This window comes from Carassius auratus, chromosome 33, assembly GCF_003368295.1.
Source record: "Carassius auratus strain Wakin chromosome 33, ASM336829v1, whole genome shotgun sequence".
Classification (NCBI taxonomy): domain Eukaryota; kingdom Metazoa; phylum Chordata; class Actinopteri; order Cypriniformes; family Cyprinidae; genus Carassius; species Carassius auratus.
The window spans coordinates 3540275-3555010 of record NC_039275.1 but is presented as its reverse complement, the minus strand read 5'-3'; the positions used below and the strand labels follow the sequence as shown (position 1 = coordinate 3555010).

The 14736-nt window shown below is 35.3% G+C and overlaps 4 protein-coding genes across 5 annotated transcripts in view; 3 read left to right on the top strand and 1 right to left on the bottom strand.

Annotated features, from left to right (window-relative positions):
- The first annotated feature begins 91 nt into the window (after positions 1-91).
- Positions 92-4227, top strand: LOC113052755 (transmembrane protein 127-like). Its single transcript, XM_026217185.1, has 4 exons — positions 92-371; positions 1164-1500; positions 1901-2065; positions 3308-4227. Exons 2-4 carry the CDS (start codon positions 1257-1259, stop codon positions 3616-3618), a joined length of 720 nt encoding a protein of 239 aa, XP_026072970.1. The 5' UTR covers positions 92-371; positions 1164-1256; the 3' UTR covers positions 3619-4227.
- Positions 4228-4859: 632 nt separating this feature from the next.
- Positions 4860-9113, top strand: LOC113052754 (coiled-coil domain-containing protein 74A-like). Of its 2 annotated transcripts, none has more exons than XM_026217184.1 (9): positions 4860-5050; positions 5259-5545; positions 5954-5998; positions 6687-6768; positions 6865-7027; positions 7097-7197; positions 7985-8041; positions 8123-8313; positions 8424-9113. In XM_026217184.1, exons 1-8 carry the CDS (start codon positions 5013-5015, stop codon positions 8259-8261), a joined length of 912 nt encoding a protein of 303 aa, XP_026072969.1. In that variant the 5' UTR covers positions 4860-5012; the 3' UTR covers positions 8262-8313; positions 8424-9113. The 2 variants fall into 2 exon arrangements, with proteins under 2 accessions (XP_026072969.1, XP_026072968.1); XM_026217183.1 differs by having other exon boundaries at positions 4861-5050; positions 5256-5545.
- An 829-nt stretch (positions 9114-9942) lies between these two features.
- Positions 9943-13361, top strand: LOC113052847 (glutamine amidotransferase-like class 1 domain-containing protein 3A, mitochondrial). The gene is made up of 7 exons (XM_026217294.1): positions 9943-10151; positions 10302-10354; positions 11277-11390; positions 11639-11770; positions 12273-12365; positions 12851-13016; positions 13112-13361. Exons 1-7 carry the CDS (start codon positions 10032-10034, stop codon positions 13244-13246), a joined length of 813 nt encoding a protein of 270 aa, XP_026073079.1. The 5' UTR covers positions 9943-10031; the 3' UTR covers positions 13247-13361.
- Positions 13362-13573: 212 nt separating this feature from the next.
- Positions 13574-14736, bottom strand: part of LOC113052753 (uncharacterized) — a 42248-nt gene continuing 41085 nt past the window's right edge. The window contains exon 22 of the mRNA XM_026217181.1: positions 13574-14529. The gene's annotated coding sequence lies outside the window, so the exon portion shown is untranslated. The remainder of the gene's footprint in view (positions 14530-14736) is intronic.

The window sequence follows — 14736 nt, the reverse complement described above, 5'->3', positions numbered from 1 at the left end:
TTTCTTCACATTAAACGTCATGCATGTGCCCGAGAACTGACGTCAGCTGAAGCACACGTCTGATTGGTTCAAACGCAAGACGAAGAGGAAACGGAAGTCCGAGGAGAGGCTCTCTCCGTCTGATGTAGGAAGTGGACGGACTATTGTTTACGTTTTTTACCCGAAACCAACAATAAAACACCCGAAAATGACACCGATATAGCGGAGCCCAGAGGGATTCTGACACTGAACACAGTATATGTTTGTTTTACTAAGTTGTTTTATATCTCGGTGGGATCTGAGAAGGTTTTAAAGGGTTTTGTGTGAGTTGTGAAGGCCAATGATCAAATTTGATTAAAAACTGATTGAGGAGCTTCAGTTACAGCAAACAGGTAAATATACCGTTTAAATAAAACATATTATACTATTAATCTTTTGTTATACAACTGTAAGATTGAATTTTTGTATTATTCTGTTTATTCTGACCAGTAATTAATAATTTATAATTAGTTTACAACATAATAATGATTAAAAGTTATCATACTTGCTACTAATACATACTACAAATGTCTTCTTTCTGTTCTAGTCAGTTTTTAGTTATTTCCATGAATTAACTTGTTAACTGTCACTCACATTTTTGAACATAGACTTGAAAGTGCATAATCCAAACCTAAATGTTTATAATTCATGACTGAAAACATTTAGTAACATGATTTTGATGCACCTTTTTCATGGTAATGCAATGTTTGATTTTAAAATGGGTTTCAAAGGTTGAATTTTGAGAGTTTATGTTTTCAAGTGATATATCATTTCTGATGATTTCTAAAGTGTGATAGAGAAAAAGGCAACAAAGAAGACTTTTTTTTTGACAAAGGTCAGAACTCCTGTTATGATGTTGGTTTTTGAGGTGCACTCTTGCCATAAATTAATCTATTACTTTTCCTACATAATTTTTAACAAAAAAGGATTGGTAAAATATCTATTTAGGAGTCTTAGACCTTTCCAACGATATATAGTTTGTTATGATTAGATTAGGATTTAATTGTAATATAGTGAAGTAAACGTAGGCATCCCCTATTCAGGACGGGGTGACAGTTAACAGGTTTTAAAACACTCTTAGTCTCAAGTTTGGCTCCAGATTACTGTAACATGATTTTTGTTTTGATTTTCTTTTTTGTCTGTAGTGCCCGGCAGAGGTCAAGAAACCCGAGATCTGTCCACACTCACTCCAGTATATTTGAGTTTTATTTTTTTAATCCAGGCTTTTGAAAGGGTTTATGAGCATGTACGCACCCCCGGGAACAGCTGCGCCAGGAAACCGGAGGAGGAGAGCTGGAACAGCTCTACCTAAACATCCTGAGCGGAGTTTAGCCTCAGCGCTGCCCGGGGCGCTTTCAATCACTGCACTCTGTACGGCCCTGGCAGAACCAGCCTGGCTCCGTGTCCATGGTGGAAACTGTCCCAGACAAGAGCTCGGTGTGGCAGATGTCCTGGGATATGTAGATGACAAACTCATCAAGGGTTGGTATCAGAAAAAACTTACTACCTTACATTTTCGAAAAAGTCTCTTCTGCTCACCAAGGCGTTATTTATTTGATCAAAAATAATTGTGAAATGTTATTACAGTGTAAACAACTGTATGGATTTAAATCTATTTTAAACTGTAGTTTCTTGCTGTGATCATTACTACAGTCTTCAGTGTCACATGATCCTTCAGAAATCATTCTGAAATTCAGATTTTCTGCTCAAGAAACTTATTATCATTATCAATAATGCTGGAAACAGCAATTTTTGCGTATTTTTGTGGAAACCGCAATCCAACTTTTGAAGGGAAGTGTGCACTGATTACATTTTGAAGGCAAAAATTGAGTTCTTGTATTTGCAATTTTAATGATCAACTGTTTTGTTCATTCTCTCTCAGATTACTGTATCAACTCTCAGTCCATCCTGCTCATGCGGGTCATTGCTGCTTTCTGTTTCTTGGGCATTTTGTGCAGCCTCACGGCGTTTCTGTTGGATGTCTTTGGACCCAAACATCCAGCCCTCAAGATCACACGCAGATACGCTTTCGCTCACATCCTCACAGGTACGAATTCATGACGGATTTGGGTCTTAGTATGAATATAGTTCTTTTTTGTAGTATTACATGTATAGTTTATTCAAAAATGAAAATGCTGTCATCATTTAATCACCCTTAATGTAGTTCCAAAACTGTTAGACTATTGTTAATAAATCCTGAGGGGTTTCTGTTCCTCCATTGAAAGTCCCTGACACCAAAAAAGGAATCATAAATGCATCCATAATGTATTGAGTGGTTTAATACAAGTCTTGTGGAGAGATACAGTTACTTTATGTGATAAACGGATTCAATTTTGGAATTAATAATCGAGACACATACCTAAAGCACGTCACATGGAGGATGGATTTTCTTTTTCCTTAAAATCCTAGTTAATATTTCATTGGACTGAAACTTGCTGACTTTGCTCACAAAGGGTATAACAACTTGTGGTGTTCCCGATCATCAAAATTGAAGAGCCTACAAAAAATGGCATATAAATCTCTCATAATGCTATATTATAACTACATCTCTTTTTGTCAGCTTGTTTTCTTTGAATTACTTTAAATGATTAATATGTTTTATATTTCTTTTTGAAACTGTTTAATCATAGGCCTCATTGTTCTGAGCACATGGACCTCAGTTTTTGAGTGAACATTGCAAAAGTTATGCATGAATAATGCTTTTTCACTCAAATTCTGAGCTGTATGCTCAGTTCAGTGAGGCCTACTGTACAACCAATCAGTCCTCATAAGAGATTTAAAAAGAATTCTAATTCAGAATCAGAAAGAGCTTTATTGCCAAGTATGCTTGCGCATACAAGGAATTTGTTTTAGTGTCATAAGCTTCCAGTGCACGGAAAAAATAACACACAGACAAAAAAAAAAAAAGGCTTATAAATAATTTGTATAAATAGTTGTGCTATAGATGATAATGGAATAGAATAGAGTGAGATTCAGGGATGTATTAGGAAGGAGGGATAACAAATAAATATAAGGATATTACACATTTTTAATAAAATAAATATAAGGATATTGCACGTTTTTATTGCCTAAGTGGGGAACATTTAACTGTTCATGAGGTTAATTGAAAGAAGACAAGCTGATATAAAGATTGAATCCAAGATCTAATGAAAACATAGCATAATGAGAGACATACAAGCAATTTTTAATGGGAACACCAAATTAGGTAAAGGATTTTCAAGGGTTAAATTACCTTTTCATTTAACTGGAGAACTGTCCCTTTATGTTGTCATGAATCTCTGTATTGCAGTGCTCCAGTGTGCTACAGTCATCGGCTTCTGCTACTGGGCTTCTGAACTGATTCTGTCCCTGCAGCAGCAGCACAAGAAATACCACGGCTCACTCATCTACGTCACTTTTGCCATCAGCTTCTACCTGGTAGCCGGTGCAGGCGGAGCCTCCATTTTAGCCACGGCGGCCAACCTGCTCCGTCATTACCCCACCGAGGAGGAGGAGCAGGCCCTGGAGCTCCTCTCAGAGATGGAGGAGAGCAGTGAAACATACCCAGCTGACTATGACATTGCCAACCAATTCCAGCCTCCGCCGGCATATACACCCTGATTGCCAGCCACTGTCGCCCCACGCATCCCCTACGCCATCCTTTGGCCTTCATGTAGAGAAATGATGTTCAGATTTTAGGTGTGCCATCAAAACTACTATATATTCAGTATTCCAGATCATGCCCAATGCCCAAATCCATGCACACATTTAAATGAGCGTCTTACTTTGGCAGATAGAGCTTGCGTGCATGGAATAAAACAAAGAGAATAATTATGCCATTGCTTGTAGGATTCCATTCGAATACATCTTGCAGTTGTTTGCATGTATCTGGCGATAAAACCCCACAGATTTTTGCTTTTTCGCCATGCTTTATTATTAAATAAAGACTTGAAATATGTACAGCATCTCAGCATAATGCTTGTTGAAGATGCATTTCCCAGGAGCCTCTTTGGCACACTAAACTGTGGGGAGTTCATTTTATTTTTTTCTAAAGGTTTGTCTTTTTTAAATTTTTTTTTGCTTCATCACAGGTTTATCACGTTTTCCATTTTAAATGTTGAGCTGCACTTTTGACTTTTTAAAATCATGCTAGGTATCAAAGTATCCTTTAATTTATTTTAATTCATCAATAGTCCGTATATGCACACTTCTGGATGTATCCCATTGCATTTAAAAAATTGTAATCAGTTTTTGTAATGTTACTTTAACTCACAGATGGATGGGAAAATGATTTATTATCTGGAAGAAGTAGACTCTCAAAGAAACTAGAAAGCAAAAATTGTAATTACCTGTGATTTGGAGGCGTTCAGGTTTGCCGACCTCACATTGTGAGTGTTTTCTGTATTCATTAGATTTATTTTATTTTATTGAAATTGTGTTTGCTGTGTTTTGATAGTAATGTTGTGAGCGATCAACGAGTCTTAACATATTTGTCATGATTGTATCCACGATTCGCTCGTCTAGCTTTTGCTCTGGTCTGTTTATTTTTGATAAAATCACTGCATGACATGTGTTGCATAAATGGACTGTAATTGTTGAGATTTCACATATGCTGTTCACTTTTACATATAGTTTTGGTTGTTTATCTAGTAATCTGGTGTTTTTTTTAAATATATAGATTATTTTACATTTCCTTTCTGTGTTTCATTTGAAATACGTTTACTGACATGGAAAATAAATGAAAAAAATATATAAATAAAATAATGGAGTCCAAATATTGTGTGCGTGCGTGTTTCCTCAATGCGCGTGCACGTCGTAATCAATGCGCGCGGTAGCCATAGCAACGTTTGATTCACCCAGGAAGCGACACCGGCATTCCATCTAAAAGAAAAAAGACGATAAATGACATTCTTTTGAAGAAATGTCCGTTTAAATGTTCTCAGATTGATTCATTATTCATATAAATAGGCTTCGTTTGATCGAATGTTCAGTAAATATTGGCTTGGAAGTAATGGATGACGAAATCAGCTCGAGCATCGATTATGCAAATGAGGTAGGTTGTATGTAAATAAAGCCAGAGCCGTATTATACAGCTACATTTTAGAAAATATATAGCATATGTTTTGATAAAATGAACAGTTTTCAGCGTTAAAATGTGCTTATGGATTGATCTTTGTCTCATGTAAGGTCCACATTGCGTTTATAAACAGAAAGATCCATGAAGTATTAATCTAATAATAGCCTATTCATCATCTCAGTAGCACCATATCCTCCAGTAATCTGCCACCCCTGCGAAATCTGCCCAGCTGGACCAGGGTTCGAGATCTGGACCGTGTCAGATACCCCAGACTGCTGTCCAGTGACTGTATGGTCAGATCTCCAGCTGTGGGCTTCAAGAGCCAGAAGTCAGCTGCTGAGCCCAGGACACATGCACCCAGCACGAGCATCACCTCCCTGGAGAAGGATGTTCTGTTCCTCCAACAACAGCATAAAGACACGCTGGAGAGACTGCACGCAGAGATTGAAGATCTGAAGCGTGTTAATAAAGGTGTGCTGCTGCTGCACTGCAGTCCTTCTTAAGAAACACTGGCATTTTAACAGAGAAGCTAGCTAAACTGCTTGAAATATTGAGGCCAGACGCAATGAAATACTGATAAAGGCTGTAAAACAAACTTACTTCTGTTTGATGCATGAGATCATAAGGCTGCTGATGATGTCAGTTCCTCAAACATGATGTAAGGAAGAGCGGAAACCTGATTGAGGAACAAAAAAGTTATATTAAATGTAATATCGACATGATATTTTTATTTCAATTTCAAATGCCAAATCTATTTTTTTTTATATTTTAAAAAACAAATATATCAATTAATGAAGATGCAAATTGGCTGGCATTCTAAAGTGAACACTTAAAAGTGTTTTAAGGTGCACATTTGCATATTCACTTTTTCTTTTACAGAATTACAGTATAAGCTGATTATGGAACATGAAAATTCTCCAAAAGGTAAGCTTTGGTTTAATCAAGCCTATTCTTTCAGAAATATATTCATAATATACTCATGCAATGAGGCATGAGTAATGAAGCAATGAAGTTTGCTTTAGAAAGACCCTTAAAGACTTAACTTGTTCAGAGGAAAGATCTTATTTCTTCTTGTTTTTTCTAGTTTTGTTGTTTACTGTAAACTGACACTCAGTGTAATTTTATTACTTTTGTGCTTGTTAACACTTTTAATTAGTTTTATTTTTAATTTTTTTTAATTTGAATTAAAATGTTTTAGTAATTTTGGTGTTTTGCCATTTTTATTAGTTAGGTTCTTTAATAAGATTCTTTTCAGCAGTTTTTATTAATATTTTAGTTTTTTCATTTTCATATTTAAAAATAAAAATAAAAAATCTTCATCATTTTGTTGTGTGTTTCTGCCATTTTTATTAGTTTTGAAACATACTGATATAATTTAAATTTAATTTTTGTTTCAGTTTGATGTTGACTTGGCAACTAGCTGAAATTAAATATATTTAAAACATAATAAAAGAAAATCATATACATTTTATTTTGTGAAATCTGTAAATTTAATATATTTATATAACTATATATATTTATTTCAGATGATGTTTATTTTATTTCTGCTAACAGATTTTTCTTTATAGTTCTGACTGTAGTTCTAGTAGACTCTAATGTGTGCCCCACACAGAGTGCATATGGTCCAACAGTAATTCCTCCAAATCCAGCAGTGATGGTTCAGTGGAGAAGAATTCCCAGTGTGGATTCATCAGGTGCTGAATCTCTTTAACCTTTGAGTAAGCATCTCTGATTAACTGACCTCACTTTGTCATCTAAATCACTGGTCCTTCTGCTGTGACCCGCTCCAGCTCGGAGGAGGCATGTGAGGCGGCAGGAGGAGGCGCAGTCACGTCTCTGCTGCCTCTCAGGATCACCTGCAGCCCGTCCCAGCAGCCCCGAACCCCGACGCTGAAAGAGTGTGAGCTCCTCATCCGCCAGCTCCATCACACCAACACCGCGCAGAATCAGGAGGTCAGCAGCGCTTCATCACGTCTGTCGTGATTCGTATATCCATGCTTCACACTCTTGTTCCTCACTCAGCTGCTGCGGATCAAGACGGTCCTCAGAGAAATCACCTCCAAGAACAGATCAGCCACCGATGCTTTCTCTCTCGCAAGAGCCTCGCTCTGTGACAACAGCAGGTGCAGTTATTCAGAGTGAATCTCACGAAAACGGTCATATTTTACACCACAATCTATAGAAATATCTTATTAAATCTAATTAAAATCCCAATAGAAATAAATCTCTTTATTTTTTATTAATATAAAATTATTTTATATATATATATATATATATATATATATATATATATATATATATATATATATATATATATATATATATATATATATAGTAAATACTTTTATATTACTATATTATATAATTTATGTACATTTATCTTTTAATTATATTAATTTTATTTATATATGCGCATCATTTTTAATAGAATTGTAATATATTTTTTATAGTAATTAGAAGTATTTATGGCAGTATACATAATGCAGACTATGTTTTTTAATAATATTAATTACAATTATATTACAATTATCATTATCATTTTTATCATTTAAAAAATAAAGAAATAAACTTATATTTTACATTAAATGTAAACACAAAATTTTTTAAACTAAAATTGTAAAGCACAAATGGAACTACATTGCATACTATAATAATAATAATTATAATAACAACACTTGAACAGAGTACAACAAAATGTAATGCTCTTAAAACAGGCTTTATTGAGTTGATACAATATAATTTCTTTTTTCTTTAGATTTTTGGGTGAAATGTGACCTGGACGTATTTTTTTTTTGTGAGGTTCACCTACTTTCCCTGTTATTTAATTATAGCATAATATAATTCTATTTGCCTAATCTGTAAAATGATTGGCACATTAGTTGCACATTTAAACACATGATTCTTTTTTAGGGGTGAGGTCTTCGAGCATCTTCCAAAACTACCTCTCAAACCACTCCCAAAGAAACAGTAGGCTGGCTTTTCTACCATCATCATCATCATCATCACAGAATACCACAGACAGTCCCTAGCTCTGATTTTTCCCCCCAGGATTCTGGATCGGTCGGGTAAAGGAGAACCTGTGCTTCTCCCAGCCATCAAGCACAGTCTCAGCAGCAGCATGTCCGAGCGGCAGAGGAGAGCGCAGGACGTGCACAGACTGCGTCTCAGGAGAGCGCTGAACTCTTAACCCTCCTCTGCAGTGCTTCTGTCATTGGGTCTTATTGTTTGCTGATTAGAAGGTCTTACGCTTCTGTCTTTTATTTACCCTATAAAAAGCCTTAAACTTTTCATTCGGTCTGTCTATGAGCTGAAGGAAGATCAAAAATATGTATTTTTTTCTTCACCACAGAGACGCGAGGAATGAGTGAATGGCTGTTGATCACGTTTGATTCCCTAATGAACTAAATAAGACTCTTTCCAGAGAAGCAGCCAAATGTCAAAGACGAGACGAGAGCTAAGCTGGCCGTCCTTCAACAGGAAGATCTCTAGAGACAGACACAATATATATACATTCAAATCTCTTATAAAACCTGGTTTTGATGAGATACACTAAAATGTGCGTTCCCCTTGAGGTTTCAGAAAGCAATGCGGTCTAAATTCTAATTTAACTCTCTTTAAATAAATGCAACAGCAACATTTTATTATGTGTTATTATTTCTGTAGAGTTCTTGTTGTTAGTCCTGGACTCATGCAGGGACCTGTAAGTGTTCATTTCTTCACTAAGGCCGAGTATGTTTCCTCTGTAGTGCACTAGTGTAATATGGCCATTGAGAAGGTCTTATAGTCTCCTGTAGGATCTCTAACTGATGAGTTCCAGCAACTGGATCCATGCCCAGGCCTTCAGCAGACACCACATAGTATTACTGTGTTTAAGAGCCTTATTAAGTAATGGGTTTTAGAGGGCACTATCTCATTCAGTTCAATTCAATCAGATGCTCAAGATGCCTCAAACAACACGTTTCTCTAATTCACTTTACACAAGAAAACATTTCAGTAACACATTGCTTGTAAAGTTTGAATTGTTTATTTGATAAATAAATCAGTACAGAATAATGTTAAAGTCATTATTTTTTATTTAACAATGTTGCATGAGACAGATTAAGGCAATTCAACAAAGGGTTATTTTAGTTAACTTAAACTATATATATATATATATATATATATATATATATATATATATATATATATATATATATAAAGATTGAAATAAAATAAAGATAAAACATGTTTATTGTAACTACTTGCCAAGGCATCATTTCTTAATTTAATAAAAACTTTAGAGACATAAGGTCTGTCTTTAAAAAGTTTGTCAGTATGGACCCTAAATAACAATTTATATATATATATATATATATATTATTTATATATATATATATATATATATATATATATAATAAATTGTGAAGTTGCCTAAAATCTTATACATTCAAATAAATAAATAATACAATTTTATATATTACTTATAAATGCATATGTTATTATTTATTTATTATTATTATAATAACTGTTCAAGAGTTTAGGCAACTACACAATTTATCAACATTACATCAAGCAACTAAACAACCGTGGAGCTGAGAGTGAGGCCAAAGGTCAGACGGGTCAAAGGTCAGACGGGTCAAAGGTCAGACGGGTCAGACAAACAGACTGTTTAAAGAGGTAAATGCAGGTAAAAATGACCGCTGCCCCAGCAAAGCATCAACGGATGGCTGTTGACCAAATGACTTAAGGTAATAAGATAATTGAGGAAGGTATTATTAGATAAGCAATGAAGAAAGGAAAAGGGTGTTCAGACAAAGTATCTTATCTTCTCAGAAGCATAGCTTACAGAGTGACGTCTCACATTCAACATTAGTATAAAAGAGCTGAGCTTCATCTGCTGCAGGATTGGGCACACTGAGTTCAGTCTGCACAGCTCTCTAGCGGTTGATCTCTGTGTTGTAAACTCAGCAGTGTGATCATGTTGGCTTCACGGGCACACCTCGCCAAGCAGGCCGCAGCCATGCTGGTGCGCCAACCCGCCTGCCTGATGCATCATGGGGGAGACTGGGGCAACTGGGGCAACACCAATGTCGCTGTGGTAAGAACATCAGATGCTCCAAACAAATAAACTGGTGCATTAAAATAAAGATGCATTCAAAAATGGAAGCATTCAGGCTTGATTTAATTGTTCGCTGAAAGATATAGTCTCTGATTGGTTCTGAATTTGTAACTGGATTTGCTTTTGAAGGTTTTCTCAGGCTGTGGTTGGTGGGACGGAACTGACATCCATGAGGCTGCATAGTAAGTATTCACCAGTGTGCACTTCAAAAGATCATTATTTTTGGCAATTATCAATAAAATAGAAGAATCCTTAAAACAAGCTCCATTTACAATAAGGTCTTAACATAAACTAACAATGAGCAATCAATTTTACAACATTTAATAATATTAGTTAAAAATATTCATGTTAGTCCAGTGCATTAAGTTACTGTAATAATGCAGTAGTAAATGATGAGATTAACATTAACTAAGAATAATAAGTGCAATAAAAGTATGGTTAATTCTTAGTTCATGTTAACTAATGTTTACAAATGAAACCTTATTGTAGTGTTGCCACATTTACTTTCCAAGCCAGCTGTGTCAGATAAGACTGAGATTACATTTAGTTTTGGTTCCCCTTGAGAAATATATTTGTGTTAAACCAAAAAAAAAAAAAAAAAACAGAAAAAAAAACAGAAAAAAAAAAACAGAATGAATCAGTCATTTTGTCATATTTCTGACTAAATCAAGAAAATACAATTTGCAAATGAGGTAAAAATAGATCTGAGATATTTTTCTTGAGAAACATCTTATGCATTGGAGAAGTAATAACTTTTGTAATCTTTTTATTTTTATATTTTTTTGGCTGTGCAGCAGAAGGGCTCTTGCAGTAGCACCATTTAAAGCATGTCTGTCTGCTCTTATATTTTTATAATTTACAGACCTGTGTGGACAATGTATTGGATAATATACAGTCACTCTGTCATAATCACTAATAATTGACTATTTGCCAAATAATAACCTTATAAAAATAATTTTTGCCTGAAATTAATTATCTTGGTTACCTGGTTTATTTCAATGCCTGAGTTTACAAATATTATGACGGTTAAATGCTGTAATTGACTAATCCGAAGCAAGTATCCTTGAAAATATCATTAATAAATAACGCCCTATCTCTTTGAAGCACCATGTACCATTTGAGCCGTAATGGAGCCCGTTTTCAGATCTTTGCCCCAAACCAGCAGCAAATGCACGTCATGGACCACATGAAGATGCAGCCATCATCAAGTGACAACAGGTAGACATCATTAAAATGAAATATAACATTAAATATACGATTTACACAACCTTTCATATTCCCATTCTGCGCACTTCACTCACCTTGTGTAACTATAACAAATAAAAGTACCAAGGAAACATCATGTCATTGCTTTTTGGATGTGCTGCATGGGATTTTTTGCAAGAGCATTACATGATTGTAGTGATCGTTCCTATTAAAGTATGTTTTAAAGTACCATCTGATACCAAACAGTTCTCTCTCCACAGGAACATGATGATGGAGTCTGCGCGATTCAGCCATGGTCAGGGCACGATGCAGATGAACGATCTGTCCAAACTGGACGTCAGCAGCTTTGACGCCGTCATCTTCCCTGGAGGCCACGGGATAGTCAAGAACCTATGAGAGAGACAGTCTTTTAGCTGATGAATGCTAATGCAAATATAAGTGTTATTGAAAAGAAAACCATGCCAACAGAAGTGCATTGACAGGCGAGATATTAATATAGACCATCAAGAGTCACTATGGAGTCCATCTAAACATACTTAAAGTTTGATGACCCTCAGATTATGTGCGGATTGGCCTTTTGACTATCAGTCACCCCAGATCTATCTCTATTCCTGGAGTGAAAATCCTCTTATCATGTTTCACTATTAGCAAACAATTGGTTAAGGCTAAGTGGGAATAAAGGATGAGACTAATCCGCGTCTGAGCCCAATCCGGTTTCAGAGAGCCTAATTACACTTCAGCACCTTTAGAAGATGAAGATCTGAAGTGAGAAGGTTTCAAGGTTTCAAGGGTTGAAAAAAAAATATTTTTCATTCTTCATTTCTCTTCCTCACGTCATGTTTAAATGTACAATAATTATACAAATTTTTTGCTTACTTTTTATTTCATGAACAGGTCCACCTTCAGCAAAGATGGGAAAGACTGCAAGCTGAATAATGATGTGGAAAGAATCATGAAGGACTTCCACCGCGCTCGCAAGCCCATTGGGTATATGACTCTAAAATATTAAAACTGTGAATATAAGATCTGAATTTAATCCTGTTTTATATTACATACAATTGGGGCGATGACAACTATGTAAGACTCTGCACCATTTCTAGGTCACTAATCAAATTAGTGACACTGATCACTGTTGGGTATAGAGGGACAAATGTTCTTGCTTCACCTAAATTTTTATAAATCCTATAATATATATATTCTAGTAATGACAAATGCACCACATGTCTTTTCTTGGACCAAGTTTGCGGGTATACAAAAAAAACCTATCGCTTTACCTATCATCTTCTGTAATTACAACCTTGAATTCCACTCACTTAATTGTAGGGGGCTCCAAAGTTAAAAAAATTTACAAGCTACACACAGTTGCTTTAAATCAGGAAAATGGAAAATAGAAGCATTTTCACTTGTAGGATTCAGTTCAATTGTTTAAATGTTTTTCAACTGACCTGAATCCTGCTGTGTCTTTGGCTCAGTCTGTCCAGCATGGCTCCTCTCTTGGCGTGCCGAGTGCTGCCCAATCTGGAAGTCACGATGGGTTACGAACGTGACGAGAGCAGCCGCTGGGGCCGCTGGCCCAACACCACCATGGTGCAGGCGGTCAAGAGCATGGGGGCCCGTCACAACACCCGTGAACCTTACATATCCTTTCACTTTCATTTTTTACAATTTTTTTTTACGTATTATTCATTTTCTAAGGTGTAAAACATGATTTTTCCCTTAACCGCCCATTTCACGAGGCCTATGTGGATGAGAAGAACAAGGTGATCAGCACTCCAACCTTCATGTGGGAGACTGACTATCACTACCATTACATCTTTGATGGCATCGGGAACATGGTCAAGCACGTCATGCGCATGACTGCCAAGTGATCTCCGTGAGGTGCAAGAAAGACACCAGAAAGCTTTCACACTTAACTTTAGGTTGACCCGAATCCGCTATTATGTGGACATACAGAGAGCAAATAAATAAAAGCATATAATGCAACTCCTGTGTTGTACTATGTATAATTTAGCATAGACTTTTTCTCCCACTCTACATGAATAGATGATAGTAAATAACTGAAAAGCTAACTTACGACATTTTAGTGGGACATTTTATTTCACAAACATACAAAAATGAGTGAAAACATTTATTAAAATATATGTATATATACATGAGAATATATAAAACACTATTTTTTAAACAAAACTTTAAAATCATTTTCAAAAATGTCAAGAAACCTTTAAATGCATTACAAAAATATACAGCAGTATCTTAAATATAAGACAGGTTCATGTTGTCGAAACATCCATTAACAGTTGTACAAAATGAAAAACGAAAAGATAAACTATTTACAACTCTAAGCACAGACTGACAAAGAGTCAGATATGGATTTTTTTGATTCAGCCATTTTAAATATCCATTTCAATGTCATTCAGAGTTCTTTGTATTCAAGTGAAACAGCTATAGAAGAATTATAGAAGAAAACTGGCTGCAAATATTTTTCTTTTTTGGAAAGTTAGTAAAAAAAGTAAAGAGTAAAAATAAATTGTGAGGACAGTCTGAGTATAAAAGAGCCTAAGCTTCTTTACTCAAAATTGGCACTGAATTTTCTATTTAAATTATAACAGAATTTGGGACTTGACCAAAATGAAAACGACAAAGGGTTGTAGCTCAGTGGAGCAAACAAATATGCAACAGCAACATTATATTCAGATATACATGCACTCATGTATATGTAAAATATAACATTATATATTTCAGTTGCTTAAAATAGGTTTCCTTAGCTGCAGTATCTGATTGTCAAAGCAGACCTCATACTATTTTTTTTTTGGTTCTGCTGATTGGAGAATGTAATAAAACCCTTTGGAAGTACAGTTCTTTTCCAGCATGTGCATTATCCACAATGGATATTTATTTCAGATACAAAATCTGTATCAAAACTCTTCTAATTAGTTTTGAAAACTGTACTTCTGTATCCTTATCTTTTACTCCATACAGATTTAGAAAAAACATTAGAAACTGAATGCACCTTTACAGCATAATGGCAATGCTTTTTATTTTACTACAGGATGTATATGTCAAAGCTACTCAAGGATATTCAAGTCTGAATCCTTTGCTTTCTCATGATTTGTTTGGTTTGCAACCAATTTGTCTTCTTTCTTGGGATGCGCTGGAAATATAAGCACAGGGATTGTAGTTAGTTACCTACCAGAGATACAACAAATAAACATTGGGTTTGCATTGAATTTACCATGGGAATAAGCAATGCATTTTATACATGTCTGCTAACACAATGTGAATATATCCCTTTCAGAATCTTATATGTTATATATATGTGTGTATGTGTGTGTGTGTGTGTGTGTGTGTATGTGTGTGT

Excerpts from the sequence above, each read along its gene's own strand:
- LOC113052755 (XM_026217185.1), top strand. The coding sequence starts at position 1,257 with ATGAGCATGTACGCACCCCCGGGAACAGCTGCGCCAGGAAACCGGAGG. Across the intron at positions 1,501-1,900 it reads AGATGACAAACTCATCAAGG|ATTACTGTATCAACTCTCAG; the intron begins GTTGGTATCAGA and ends ATTCTCTCTCAG. Across the intron at positions 2,066-3,307 it reads TTTCGCTCACATCCTCACAG|TGCTCCAGTGTGCTACAGTC; the intron begins GTACGAATTCAT and ends TCTGTATTGCAG.
- LOC113052847 (XM_026217294.1), top strand. The coding sequence starts at position 10,032 with ATGTTGGCTTCACGGGCACACCTCGCCAAGCAGGCCGCAGCCATGCTG. Across the intron at positions 11,391-11,638 it reads CCATCATCAAGTGACAACAG|GAACATGATGATGGAGTCTG; the intron begins GTAGACATCATT and ends CTCTCTCCACAG. Across the intron at positions 12,366-12,850 it reads CGCGCTCGCAAGCCCATTGG|TCTGTCCAGCATGGCTCCTC; the intron begins GTATATGACTCT and ends TCTTTGGCTCAG.
- LOC113052754 (XM_026217183.1), top strand. The coding sequence starts at position 5,013 with ATGACGAAATCAGCTCGAGCATCGATTATGCAAATGAG. Across the intron at positions 5,999-6,686 it reads ACATGAAAATTCTCCAAAAG|AGTGCATATGGTCCAACAGT; the intron begins GTAAGCTTTGGT and ends TGCCCCACACAG. Across the intron at positions 6,769-6,864 it reads TCCCAGTGTGGATTCATCAG|CTCGGAGGAGGCATGTGAGG; the intron begins GTGCTGAATCTC and ends GACCCGCTCCAG.